The following is a 15,131-nucleotide window of genomic DNA, read 5'->3' as shown; positions in this document are numbered from 1 at the left end:
CAAAATGATCAAAAAAGGTGGTTTATATTTATATTTACCAGTTGACAGACCCAGAAAATGAATATTAATAAATGCATTGGGGTATCAGAAGACTGAGTAAATCTCACCACAGGCTAAAGAGAAATCAAGTGGGCAAGATCATTGCTACCAACTGTGAAATAGCTTAGCAAGCCTTCATGATTTGTTTTATATATATATAAAACATTATATTTAAAATACATATTACACATACATATATATAAATATATTAACACACACAGACTTGTTAAATAAATAACTATACTGAAATTTCACATCAGGTCAAGGGAAGAGTTGGCACATAAGAGCGGTAATTGTATGGATTCAACTTAAAGTCAGCTTTCAAACTATATTCAGCACAATGAAGCAGTAATTCCCAAAATACTTGTTAAAAGTACTTGGATTTACTACTCACTAGATACTTGCCATTAATTTTTATGCATTCCCCCAATTTTCACCACAAAGTTACATAAACCATTTCTGTGGGATGCTCCCCACTGGTTTCCAAAGCTCATCTATTCACATTATAGTGGATGATTATGAGAACTTTGGTATTCTGCAATAATATGGTTTATTTGTTCCCCAGTTCCACATGAAGAGATAATGTAAAACAAGCCTTAGATTTCTGGGAATTCAAGTGAGTATTAATCAGTTAAAGGTGGCATGCTGGGATTGTATGCAGTGGCTTCTATTCTTGGTACTCTGCCTGGACTCCTATGTGTTTTCTGGAAGATGCATCTTAACACAAATCTTGCTTCAATTAAAGCAATCTAGTATCTTGGCAAATATTTCACACACTTTCATGGCTCAAGGCCTAATTAAGCAACTGCAAGCAACTGAACTTTCAGACTCCCAACTGCTTTCCAGGCATCACTACTCCCACTAACAAGGAACAAAATATAATCTATATTCAATACGCTTGCTGACAATTAAGGCATTACGTGTTGAAGTGGTGTTGGATTACTGACAGAGAAATTTCACACACAAATCAGTGTTGGAACTTCCATTGTTTATGATATATGACTATCCAAAAATGTGGATAGGTTGGTCAGTAAGTTTGTAGATGATACAAAAATTTGGTGAAGTTGCAGAGAGTGAAGAAGGTCATCAAAGGATACAGTAGAACCGGGAGGAAAAATAACAGATGGAGCAAGTTTGAGGTGTTGCACTTGGGAGAACAAATGTAAGTATACAGTTAATGGCAGGACCCTTAACTTCATTGATGTCTAGAAGGATCTTCAAGTCCATACCTCCTTGAAAGTGGAAACATAAGTAGATAAAATGGTAAAAAAAAAAGTTTCCCCTTAAGGGTAGAGTTAAGAAACTGTAAGGGTAAAAAGAGCCTGATGGGAGATATATACAAACCTCCAAACAGTGGCCAGGATGTGGCCTTCAAATTACAATGAGATCTAGAAAAAGCATGTAAAAAGGACAATTTTGTGATAGCTATAGGGGATTTCAATATGGAGGTAGATGGAGAAAATCAGGTTGGTGCTGGATCCCAAGAGAAGGAATTTGTAGGATCCCTACAAGATGGCTTTTTAGGGCAGCTTGTGGTTTAGCCCACTTGGAGAATGGCAATTCTGGCTTGGATGTTATGTAATGACCCAGATTTGATTAGGGAGCTTAAAGTAAAGAAACCCTTGGGATATATTGATGATAATATGATAGAATACAGTCTGCAGCTTGAGAAAAAGGAGCTCACACTGGATGTATCAGGATTACAGTGGCATAAAGGCATGAGAGGAGCTGGCAAAATTGATTGAAAGGGGACACAAACAAGGATGACAGCAGAACAGAAATGTCTGGAGTTCCTGGAAGCAATTCAGAAGGCACAGGGAAGATATATCCCAAAGATGAAGAAGCATTCTAAAGGGAGGGTGAGGCAATCATGGCTGACAAAGGAAGTCAAAGACAGCAGAAAAGCAGAAGAAGAGGGCAAATAATATAGTAAAAATTCATGGGAAGCTTTTAAAGCCCAAAAAAAGTAACTAAAAAGCCATAAAGAGAGAAAAGATGAAATATGAAAGTAACTTAACCAATAATATAATAGAGATACAAAAAATATTTTCAGATATATAGTATAAAAGATAGACAAGACTGGATATTGGATCGCTGGAAAACAATGCTAGAGGGGTTGTAATGGGGACAAAGAAATGGTGGACAAACTTAATAAGTATTTTGTGTCAGTCTTTACTGTAGAAGGTATGAGCAGAATGCCAGAAATGGAGAGAGTCAGGGGTCAGAATGAGAATAATTACTATTTCTAAGCAGAAGGTCAAAGTTCAAACTAAATTTATTATCAAAGTACAGAAATAACACCATATACAGTACAGCCCTGAGATTCATTTTCTGCAAGCGTACTTAATAAAACTAATAACCATAACAGAGTCGATGAAAGACTGCACTGACAGGGTGGACAACCAGTGTTCAAAAGACAACAAATTGTGCAAATACAAAAGAAAGTAAAAACAATAATAATAGTAAACTAGCAATAAATATTGAAAAAGTGAAATGATGAGTCCTTGAAAGTGAGTCCATTGGCTGTGGAGCAGTTCAGTGATGGGACAAGTAAAGCTGAGTGAAGTTATGCCCTCTGGTTGAACAGCATAATAACTGTTCCTGAACTGGGTGGTGTGAGACCTGAGGCTACTGTACCTTCCTCCTGGTAGCAACAGTGAGAAGAGAGCATGACCTGGGGGGTGGGGGTCCCTAATTATAGATGCAGCTTTCCTGCGACAACGCTCCGTGTGGATGTGCTTAGTTTTGAGGAGGGCTTTACCGTGATGGACTGGGCCATATACAGTACAATACTTTTTGTAATTATTTCTGTTCAAGTGTATTGGTGTTTCCACACCAGGCTGTGGTGCAGCCAGTCAATATATTCTCCACCACATATCTATAGAAGTTTGTTAAAGTTTTAGATGTCATGCTGAATCTTTGCAAACTTCTAAGGAAGTAAAGGTGCTGCTGTGCTTTCTTCATAATTGTACCACGTGCTGGGCCCAGGACACAACCTCTGAAATGATAACCACCAAGGAAATAAAGGTTGATGGCTCTCTCCAGTTATGACCCCCCGATAAGGACTGGCCCATGGATCTCCAATTTCCTAATCCTGGTCAATAATCAGTTGCTTGGTCTTGTTGACTTTAAGTAAAAGGTTGTTGTTGTGGCTCCACTCACCAGGTTTTCAATCTCCCATGCATATGTTGATTCGTCACTGTTTTTGATTCAGCCAGCGACAGTGGTGTCATCAGTAAATTTGAATACGGATGCTTTGGAAGCTGTAAGGTCTGAAGTTAGGTCAATCATCTGGATCAGATGGACCTCACCCCAGGGTTCTAAAGGAGGTGGCTGAAGGGATTATGGAGGCATTCGTAATGATCTTTCAAGGATCACAAGGTTCTGGAATGGTTCCAGTGGACTGGAAAATTACAAATATCACTCCACTCTTTAAGAAGGAAGGGAGGTAGAAGAAAGGAAATTATAGACCAGTTAGCTTGCCATCAGTGGTTGAAAAGATGCTGGAGTCTATTACTAAGGTTGAGGTTTCGATGCACTCAGAACACATGACAAGCTAGACCAAAGTCAGCATGGTTTCCTTACAGGAAAATCTTGCCTGCCAAATTTGTTGGAATTCTTTCACGAAATAACAGGCAGGATAGACAAAGGACAAAGGAGACTCAATGGATGTTGCTTATTTGGATTTTCAGAAGGCTACCCGTGAGACTACTTAACATGATAAAAGGCAATGGTATTACAGCAAAGATATGAGCATGGGTAGAACATTGGCTGACTGGGAGGAGGCAAAGAGGCAGAGGAAAGGGGCCTTTTATGGTTGGCTGCTGATGACCAGAGATGTGTAGCAGGGGTTGGTGTTGGTGACCGCATCTTTTCACATTATATATCAATGATTTGGATGCAGGAACTAACGGTTTTGCAGTCAAGTTTGCGGACGATACAAAGTTTAGTAAAGAGGCAGGTAGTTGTGCAAGGTATTTTCACAAGGACTTAGACAGATTGGGAGAATAGGCAAAGAAGTGGCAGATGGAATATAATGTAGAGAATTGCATGGTCATACACTTTGGTAGAAGGAGGTGTAGTTGGTTTTCTAAATGGGGAAAAAATTCAAAAATCAGAGGTGAAAAGGGTCTTGGGATCCCTCATGCAGGATTCCCTAAGGGTTAACTTGCAAGTTGAGTTGGTGGTAAGGAAGACAAATGTAATGTTTGCATTCATTTTGAGAGGACTAGAATGCTAAAGCAAGGATGTAATAATGAGGATTTATAAGGCATTGGTCAGACCACACTTGGAGTATTCAGAGTAGTTTTGGGCATCTTATCTAAGGAAACATGTGCTGGCATTGGAGTCAGTCCAGAGGAGGTTAACGAGAATGATTTCAGGAACAAAATGGTTAACATATGAGGAGCATTTGCTAGCTTTGGCCTGTACCCACTGGAGTTTAGAAGAATGATGGAGCCATTTCACTGAAACCTATCAAATATTGAAAGGTCTAGATATAGTGGATGTGGAGAGGATATTTTCTATAGTTGGGGAGTCTAGTGCCAGAGGCACAACCTCAGAATAGAGGGACAGAGATGGGGAAAAATTTCTGAGCAGTAGGTGGTGAATCTGTGGATTCCATTGTGACAGACAGCTGTGCAGGCCTAGTTATTGGGTATATTTGAGGTGGAGATTGATAGGTTCTTAATTAATCAGGTCATCAATGGTTACGGGCAAAGGACAGGAGGATGGGTTTGAGAGGGATAATAAATCGGCCAAGATGGAATGGCAGAGAAGACTCAATTGGCCAGATGGCCTAATTCTGCTCCCATGTATTATGGTCTTTTAGTTTCACGATATAACTGCCTTCATTGCTATGGGCACAGAGTAGAAGAGTCAGAAAATCATATAAAAGTTTGTATAAAACTTTGGCTAGACTGCACTAAGATCATATCAGAATTGGAATCAGGTTTATTATCACTGGCATATGTTGTGAAATTTGCTGTTTTCTGGCAACAGTACAGTGCAATAAATAAAGAAAATTACTACATTACAATAAAATATTCAAATAAATAAATTGTGCAAAAGAACAATAGCGAGATAGTTTTTAAAATCGGTTCAGAAATCTGAATGTGGGGGGAGGGGAAGACGCTGTTCCTTAAACGTTTACGTGCATCTTCAGGATCCTGTACCTCTTCTCTGATGCTAGTAATGAGAAGTGGACATGTCCTCAATGGTGAGGGTCCCTAATGATGGGTGCTGTCTTCTTGTGGCACCACCTTTTGAAGACATCCTCGATGGTGGAGAACCTTGTGCCCATGATGGAGCCGGTGGAGTTTATAACCCTCTGCAGTCTCTTTTCATCCTGCACATTGTGCCTCTGTACCACATGTTGATGCAACCAATCAGAATGGCACATTGGTAGAAATTTGCTGGAATCGTTGGTGACGTACCAGATCTCCTCACACTCCGAATGACGCATAACCAGCGCCATGCCTTTTCATGATTGCATCAATAAGTTGGGCCCAAGATAGATCCCCTGAGATGTTGATGCCCAGAAACATGAAGCTGCTCACCCTTTCTACTGCTGACCCCTCAACGATGATTGGTGCATGTTATTCCTTCTTCTCCTTCCTGAAGTCCATGATCTATTCCTTGGTCTCACTGACATTGAATGCAAGGTCGCTGTAGTGACACCACTCAACCAGCTGATCTATTTACTCCATGTTGCCTCCTGAGATTCTGCCAACAACAGTGTTGTCATTGATGGATTTATAAATGGAGCTGTACAGAGAGAGTAGAGCAGTGAACTAGGTTTGTATACTTGAGGTGTGCCTGTGTTGATTATCAGTGAGGAGGAGATATTATGTATTGCTGACATACACTGACAGTGGTCTCCCAATGGGGAAGTCAAGGATCCAGTTGCAGAAGGAGGCACAGAAGCCCCGGTTTTGATTCTTGTTTAGTACTGAGGGGCTGACAGAGATGAGGGGAATGGTACGTAATAGTATTCAAAGAAAAAACACATCCCTTTCAGACTCAATTTATTTAACTGGGCACAACATTGGTACCAATAGAGGTCATAAATGGAAAAATATAAACAGCACAAGGCTACAAAAGACCATGTTACAAATCCATACACTTGTAATTGCATGACATAATGAACATGTTTATATCAGGTCAAAAGAGAGAACATAAAAACTGCAGTGAATTGAGTTGTAGAAATATTCATTCTAAAGTGTTGGATGACAGGGATTCAAGCCACACCTCTGATTTCCTTCCAAACTTATATGAAGCTATTTTAGTTGGTTTATTGTTTTCTCTCTAGTTACTAAACTTGTTTATTTTAGTTCTGCATAGAAAACAACGATGATCAAGTAGGTATCATTTTCTAGAGGACTGCTGCAGCACTGAGGACAATTATCACAACTCCACATGGTTGAGACACTGTCCTCAAAGAATTACATTCCTTTGAATCTAATATTTCAAACAGAAACGCTTATCGAAAGGAGTCAATAGTTGAGTCTTGTCATCACAAGCATAGGAGGTTAGCACAACGGTTTACAGTGCCAGCGATCCGCGATTGGGGTTCAATTCCCATCGTTGTCTCTAAGGAGTATGTAAGTTCCCCCCATGGCTGCGTAGATTTCCTCTGATGCTCCAGTTGCCTCCCACATTCCAAAGACGTACGGTAAATTGTGGGCATGCGATGTTGGCGCCAGGAGCAAGATGACACGAGGAGGCTGACCCCAGCATATCCTCGGAGTGTGCTGGTCATTGATGGAAATGATGCATCTCACTGTATGTTTCATTGTACAAGTGACACACAAAGCTAATCTTTAATCAGCATCTGTTTGGGCCAAAAATCTTGGCAATGTTAAAGCACAGGACAGTTGGAATAACAAGACTGTAAGTAATTTATTATTTATTATTCCACATATAGAAACTATCCTGAAAATCTTGTGAATGTTTTTTTTAACATGACACCAATTATTACAATGCAGATCTAACCCTAGCATTCAATATTAATCTCCTTAACCCCTGATCATTTTTATTATTATAGCCTGTGTTCTATATATCATACACACTGCATATGTTTTTGAAGAAATGCACTAGGGGGATGGATAAATACAAAGCTGATGAGTTTAAAGCAGCAGTAAGTAGCAGTAGTCATGGAGAAGGTGCTTACAATTCTGAACATCTGACATTTGCAGTCATCCTTGTACATCAAGCAGACAATTTATTCATCTAATCAGTTGTGAAAATGGGAAGCCATCAGCTACAATCAAGCTGAACAGAAGGCAGAAAAATTATAAAGTACAAGGCAATAAATAAAAGACAAGAAGATTTAGATGTATGAGAAAGGTGGAGTGAAATACAATGTAAACAGAAGAAGATTAAACCTCTCCAAATATCTACACCACAAAGTACATTTCAAAATGCATGTTAAAAAAATCAACTGATGGCACTTACTGTGGAAAACCACATCACTTTGAGAATCCAGATCGTTAATGCAAAATTCACCACCAGGATAACGAGAAGCAGCAGCACAAATAAATAAAGGCAGCGCTTCCTCCAGCCATAGATCCCAATCTTGTAGACATATTGGTTCTCTGGCCTTTGTAGGCTATTGCCTTGTGTTGTCAGGTATTGTTCCCGTACCATCTGCTGGGAGGGGGAGAAAAGGTAAATTAGCGACGTGCCATAATCAAACAAAAGGAGTTAATTCTCAACAAACCCTGCTAAATATCTACATGGGGTTATCTGCAAGATTCAAAATGTTGTATATCCAAGTTCTGATCTGTTAAAAAAGGTTAAAGCAGACAGATCCATCAGCTTTAAGAGATTTTAAACTAAATTCTTCCAGAGGAGAAATCAATCACAGGTGACCATCAAAAAGAAAAGAGCATAATTCATCAAAGTATTCTCAGGGCACACCATTAATAAATACTTCGAGCTAGGAATGAAAATTACAATTTTATTGACACAGTCTGTTTATGAACACCAACGACAAGCAACATCTGTTTTAAAGCTTTCCGATGCAGAAACTAATCAAGTGTCATGAAGCTGGGAGATTCTGGAATGGCACACAGGCCAGATGAATGTCAGTGGATCTCCCATCCACAAAGCAGCAATTTTTATTCCCCACTCTGCTACTTTCACAAGATTTGCTGCCCGAGAACTTAATTGAATGAAAGCAGAGTTCTGAGTGAGCTCTCTTTATAGCTCTGGCTCTCCACAGGGAAATAATGGTTTACTATGCTCAGCCATCTGATTTGACAAGCCTGATTATATTTCATCATCCTTGCAACTGAATTATTCCAATTTGTTAAATAACTTAATTGTCATATTTTGTCTATCAAGCATGTGTTGTCTCTCCTCAGTTAATTCCTCTGTTTCCCTCTTTGCAGCTCCAACGTTTGTTATGGCAGAACTCTTAGCTAGTAAAGCAACTGATTCTACACCATCAAGATTTGCTCTTTCTCACACTTCTCCATAATTGCAGTCTCATTGCAAATTTTTCCCTTTTTCTCCAAAGACTTCAGTTTCAAATAAGTAGAATTGATGTTAATGAGACTCCAGATAAAAGTCAAAATCAAATGTATTGTCGTTTTCAACATGTACGTGCAAGCACAGGGGCAATGAGAAACTTTCTTACAGCAGCAACACTGGCATCAGATAAGCAGCATTCACAAGATAAACAAATTAAACAGAAATTATGTACATTTTTAACAAGAAAGACCACAATTAGAACACATAAACAAGATTTCACGTTTGCTAATCTTCTTCAAGGGAAGAATCAAAGGAAATTGAGGAAAATGAGTAACAAGTGGTTCATTCTACATCTTCCATTATACATCTCTAAGTGGGAACAATACGAAGCCTGCAGGGAAATTGTGATTCCCATCATTTATAGTACAGAGCAGAATTATCTTATCTCTTCGAAGCAGCCCCTTGCGGCTGAGGAAGAGTCAGCTCCACTCTACTGCTGTGTGTTCCACAGTGGCTGATGAGGCCATTGTGTGACTTTCACACTCTGCCACAGGAGTAGCAGGAGGTAGCCACAGGAGTAGCAGGAGGTAGCCACAGGAGTAGCAGGAGGTAGCCACAGGAGTAGCAGGAGGTCGCTGGGCCGGTGTAGCAGGAGGTAGCCACAGGAGTAGCAGGAGGTCGCCACAGGAGTAGCAGGAGGTAGCTGGGCCGGTGTAGCAGGAGGTAGCCACAGGAGTAGCAGGAGGTCACCACAGGAGTAGCAGGAGGTCGCCACAGGAGTAGCAGGAGGTCGCTGGGCCGGTGTAGCAGGAGGTAGCCACAGGAGTAGCAGGAGGTAGCCACAGGAGTAGCAGGAGGTCGCTGGGCCGGTGTAGCAGGAGGTAGCCACAGGAGTAGCAGGAGGTAGCCACAGGAGTAGCAGGAGGTCGCCACAGGAGTAGCAGGAGGTAGCCACAGGAGTAGCAGGAGGTCGCCACAGGAGTAGCAGGAGGTAGCCACAGGAGTAGCAGGAGGTCGCCACAGGAGTAGCAGGAGGTCGCTGGGCCGGTGTAGCAGGAGGTAGCCACAGGAGTAGCAGGAGGTCGCCACAGGAGTAGCAGGAGGTCGCTGGGCCGGTGTAGCAGGAGGTAGCCACAGGAGTAGCAGGAGGTCGCTGGGCCGGTGTAGCAGGAGGTAGCCACAGGAGTAGCAGGAGGTAGCCACAGGAGTAGCAGGAGGTAGCCACAGGAGTAGCAGGAGGTCGCCACAGGAGTAGCAGGAGGTAGCCACAGGAGTAGCAGGAGGTCGGCACAGGAGTAGCAGGAGGTAGCCACAGGAGTAGCAGGAGGTCGCTGGGCCGGTGTAGCAGGAGGTAGCCACAGGAGTAGCAGGAGGTCGCTGGGCCGGTGTAGCAGGAGGTAGCCACAGGAGTAGCAGGAGGTCGCCACAGGAGTAGCAGGAGGTCGCCACAGGAGTAGCAGGAGGTAGCCACAGGAGGTCACTGGGCCGATGTGTACTTCGAGAGGTGGTGCCTTGCACCTGACTTCTGTGCTTGTCCTCTTTGTTTTTCTGACACATGGACTCGAGATTCTCAGTCCAAACCCAAATGCATCTCCTCCAAATTAACACTATTACAGCACCCACAACCTGCATTCAATTCCCACCGCTGTCTGTAAGGAGATTGTATGTTCTGCCTGTGACGACATGGGTTTCCATCTGGTGCTCCAGTTTCCTTCCTCATTGTAAAGATGTACCTGTTAATAGGTTAATTAGTCACGTAGGTGTAATCGGGCAGTGCACATTCAAGGTGTCAGAAGTGCCTGAAACTGTGGTGTGTCCCTAAATAAAATGAAAAGTATGAATCAGATTACAATTTTTATGTGTATTTTCCGGTTTCATTGCTTGTTTGTGGAGCAGATGATAAGGTTCCAACAAAGCAACAACCTACTGATTTAATTGTTCTGTTTCCCATTTGCTCATGTTAATTAGATGTTCAGTAATTAAATAACAAAAGAGTCAAATCCACAGAAGGATCTGGTACAAATTGGTTGATGCATTCTTTTCCTCTGCACTGTGAGTAAAGGTAAGCAAATAGACCTGTTTGAACCTCAGCCAAATCCCTTATCCATTTCATTGTGAGGTGAAAATTTGGCTCAACTTTAGTTTTCTTTTTGTCCTTTTCTAAAATAAAACTGAGACTGGACCTGTCGGAAGTATTTTCTTCATACCTAATTGAATTCAGATATTGGTTGCATATCTGCAGTAAAAGCAAAATCACAACTACAAAACAAAAAAAAAAGAACCTATGAATTAGGAGCAGGTGTTGACCATTCAGAGCAGAAAGGAGAATCCTAAGAGGTTCTACAAGCATTTTAAGGGTTAAGAGGTAACGAGAAAGAGAATGGATCTCTTAAGGATCAGTGTGGACATCAATGTGTGGAGCCACAGGAAATGAGTGAGGTGTTAAATGAATATTGTCATCTGTGTTTACTGTGAAGGAGGTCATGGAAGCTAGGGAATCCAGGAAATAAAACAGTAATCTCCTGAGATGTATTGGCCTTACAAAAGACGAGGTTCCAGTGCTCATAAAGTTCATAAATGTGGATTAATCCCCAGGACTGGGGATTTTGTTGGATGCAAGGAAAGAAGTTGCACAGATACCAGCAGAGATATTTGTATCATCTTAGCCAAGAGTGAGTTGTCAAAAGGCTGGACAGTGGCTAACGTTATGCCTTTATTGAAGAAGGTCTCCAAGGACAAGCCAGGGAACTACAGATCAATGAGCCTAACATCAGTGGTAAGCGAGTTTCTGAAGGAGATCCTGAGAGACAGGATCTATATACATTTGGAAAGGCAAAGACTTGATTATAGATAGCCAGCATGGCATGGTACATAGGGAATAGTGTTTCACAAGTTTGACTGAGTTTTTTGAAGATGTAATCAAGGGGATTAATGAGGGCAGGACAATTGACATTGCCTACATAGATTTTAGCAAGACCTTTGACAAAGTCCAGCATGCTGGACAGTGTCTGGAAAGTTAGATCAAATGGGATCCAGGATGAGCAAGCTAACTGAATTCAGAACTGGCAAGGAGGAAGAAAACAGGGTTATATTGGAGGAATACTTTTTTAGATTAGAGACTTGTGACCAGTGGTGTGCCACAGCTGGCTCTACTATTGTTTGTCATATATTTTATGATTAGGAAGTTGTCAGATGACAGTAAACTTGGTGGTGTAGAGGACAATGAAGACGGTTGTCTGATGTTACAACAGGATCTAACTCATCTGTGAAAGTGGGCCAGTGAATGACAGATGGAATTTAACTCAGAGAAGAGGAAAGTGACGTGCTTTTAGAAGTTAAACCAGGGTGAGACATACTCAGTGAATGAAAGGGGGTGCTTTAGGAAAAAAGAGACTTAAGCATACAAATAGATAGATAGATAGATACTTTATTCATCCCCATGGGGAAATTCAACATTTTTTCCAATGTCCCATACACTTATTGCAGCAAAACTAATTACATACAATACTTAAATCAGTATAATATGATATGCATCTAAAATCACCCTCTCAAAAAGCATTAATAAATAGCTTTTAAAAAGTTCTTAAATAGTTTACTAAAATACATTGAATGGTAACTTAAGCTCAGTCCTAACCCCGGCACTTTAACATATCTTACCCCTGGCAGTTGAATTGTAAAGCCGAATGGCATTGGGGAGTAATGATCTCTTCATCCTGTCTGAGGAGCATTGCATCGATAGCAACCTGCCGCTGAAGCTGCTTCTCTGTCTCTGGATGGTGCTATGCAGAGGATGTTCAGGGTTTTCCATGATTGACCGTAGCCTACTCAGCGCCCTTCGCTCTGCTACCGATGTCATACTCTCCAGTTCTGTGCCCACGATAGAGCCCGCCTTCCTTACCAGCTTATTAAGACGTGATGCATCCCTCTTCTTAATGCTGCCTCCCCAACACGCCACCACAAAGAAGAGGGCGCTCTCCACAACTGACCTATAGAACATCTTCAGCATCTCACTACAAACATTGAATGACGCCAACCTTCTAAGGAAGTACAGTCGACTCTGTGCCTTCCTGCACAAGGCATCTGTGTTGGCAGTCCAGTCTAGCTTCTCGTCTAACTGTACTCCCAGATACTTGTAGCTCTTAACCTGCTCCACACATTCTCCATTAATGATCACTGGCTCCATATGAGGCCTAGATCTCCTAAAGTTCACCACCATCTCCTTGGTCTTGGTGATATTGAGACGCAGGTAGTTTGAGTTGCACCATATCACAAAGTCCTGTATCAGTTTCCTATACTCTTCCTCCTGTCCATTCCTGACACACCCCATTATGGCCGTGTCATCAGCGAACTTCTGCACATGGCAGGACTCCGAGTTATATTGGAAGTCTGATGTGTACAGGGTGAACAGGACCGGAGAGAGCACGGTCCCCTGCGGCGCTCCTGTGCTGCTGACCACCGTGTCAGACCTACAGTCTCCCAACTGCACATACTGAGGTCTATCTGTCAAGTAGTCCACTATCCAAGCCACCATGTGAGAGTCTACTCACATCTCTGTTAGTTTGTGCCTTAAGATCCTGGGCTGGATGGTGTTAAAGGCACTAGAGAAGTCCAGGAATGTAATCCTCACAGCACCACTGACCCCATCCAGGTGAGAGAGGGATTTGTGCAGCAAATACGTGATAGCATCCTCCACTCCCACCTTCTCCTGATACGCAAACTGAAGAGGATCCCGGGCGTGCCTGGTTTGTGTCCTCAGATTCTGTATTATCAGCCGCTCCATGGTCTTCATCACGTGCGACGTCAAGGCAACAGGTCTGAAGTCATTCAACTCCTTTGGTTGTGGTTTCTTCGGTACCGGGACAATACAGGACGTTTTCCACTGTCTGGGTACTCTTCTCTGCTCCAGGCTCATGTTGAAGATGCGCTGTAGGGGTTCTCCCAGCTCAGTCGCACAGGCCCTCAATAATCGTGGGGATACTCCATCCGGTCCAGCCGCCTTGCTGGTACAGATCTTCCTCAGTTGACCTTTCACCTGTGCAGCCGTAATCCCGGGCGTGGGCAAGGTCTCCTGTGAGTGGCTATTTTCCTGTGAGGGAAGTAAGAGGGAGGACGAGTAGAAAGACAAGCCTGGTGTGGAGTTCTGCGGTGAGGATGAGATTGTGCTATCGAACCTATTGAAGAAGTTATTCAGCTGGTTCGCTTTCTCCACATCTCCACTTATGTTTGCCCCCCGCTTTGCACCGCATCTGGTGATGATCTTCATCCCATCCCACACCTCCTTCATGCTTTTTTTCTGCAGCTTTTGTTCTAGCTTCCTCCTATACTGCTCCTTTGCCCCCCTTATCTGTACTCTGAGTTCCTTCTGAACTCTTTTAAGCTCCAATCGATCACCATCTTTAAAGGCCCTCTTCTTCTGGTTTAGGAGGCCTTTGATGTGACTAGTGATCCAGGGCTTATTATTGGGATAGCAGCGAACAGTTCTAACAGGAACAACGGCATCCACACAAAAGTTAATATAGTCCGTTCTGCTTTCAGTGACCTCCCCAACGCCCCCACAGAGCCCCCCTTGCAGTACATCCCAGTTAGTAGTACCGAAGCAGTCTCTCAGGGCCTGTTCAGCTTCAGGAGTCCACTTTCTAAAAGAGCGTGTGGTAGTGGGATGCCTCATCACAATTGATTTATATCTGGGCTGTAACAAAACCAATGCCCTGGGTTAATAATAGCTACCTGGGATTGGAAAACACAGATAGATAAGACAGCCGCGCTTGCAATCATTGGATGGGGCATTGAGTTGGGACTTCTTATTAGGGCTGGCATTGGTGAGAGTGTACCTGGAATATTGTATGCAGATGGTGGCCATACTATAGGAAAGATGTCAATAAGCTAGAGAGAGTGGTGAAAGGATTCGCCAGGATTGTGCCAGGACTGGAGGGCTTGAGCAATAAGATGAGATGGGTTTGGCCGGGATTGTTTTCCCTGGAGTGAAGGAGACTAATATGTGACATTACAGAGGTTTATAAAATTATGAGGGGCATAGTTTGAATGATCACAATGTGATATTATGGATAATCTTCATTATTTTCCAGGGTTAATGAATTCTGAAAGTAGATGGGATAGGTTTAAGGTGAGAGGGGAAAGATTCAAAGGGGACCTGAGAGGGAAGTTTTTCACACAGGCTGTGATGGGTATGTGGAGGAAATAGTAAAGTTGGGTAAAAGAATGAAATTTAAAGGTTTCTGGGTCAAATATGAGCAAATGGGACTGAAGGCACTTAGGTCTGTGTGGATCATTGTGTTACGGTATGCACTCCACCCCGCTAGCCTCTAGGGTTTAGATGCCCTGATTCTCCTAAGTATGGATAGCTGGCACAGTCCCTTTAAAGATTCTGGCCCACTCTGCTAATTGATGGCCACATTTTAGTGCCAAGGTTTGGATTTTTAAAGAGAGCCTGAACTCAGTCGCCAGCTCAACTTTGGTTCAGTCTGTGATTGCGCTTCGGGTTTCTGTCTCATTTGGATTCTCGTCTGGTCTCACCAGGATCCTGTCTAGCATTTAGTCAAGAACCCTGTTCTCATCTCAGTCTTGAAATCGTGTCTCGATTCTAGTTTTAAATACTT

The 15,131-nt window shown here is 42.5% G+C and overlaps 1 protein-coding gene across 6 annotated transcripts in view; it reads right to left on the bottom strand.

Annotated features, from left to right (window-relative positions):
* Positions 1-15,131, bottom strand: part of sgcg (sarcoglycan, gamma) — a 596,108-nt gene that overhangs the window by 278,321 nt on the left and 302,656 nt on the right. For 3 of the 6 annotated variants that reach the window (XM_073043720.1, XM_073043719.1, XM_073043718.1), the window contains one exon: positions 7,495-7,689. In XM_073043720.1, coding sequence (XP_072899821.1) covers positions 7,495-7,686 — 192 coding nt within the window. In that variant the 5' untranslated portion in view covers positions 7,687-7,689. The remainder of the gene's footprint in view (positions 1-7,494; positions 7,690-15,131) is intronic. The other 3 variants (XM_073043716.1, XM_073043715.1, XM_073043717.1) reach the window with 1 other exon arrangement.

The sequence above is a fragment of the Hemitrygon akajei genome, chromosome 4 (genome assembly GCF_048418815.1).
Source record: "Hemitrygon akajei chromosome 4, sHemAka1.3, whole genome shotgun sequence".
Lineage (NCBI taxonomy): Eukaryota > Metazoa > Chordata > Chondrichthyes > Myliobatiformes > Dasyatidae > Hemitrygon > Hemitrygon akajei.
The sequence above is the reverse complement of the archived record's forward strand: the minus strand, read 5'-3'. Positions and strand labels throughout refer to the sequence as shown.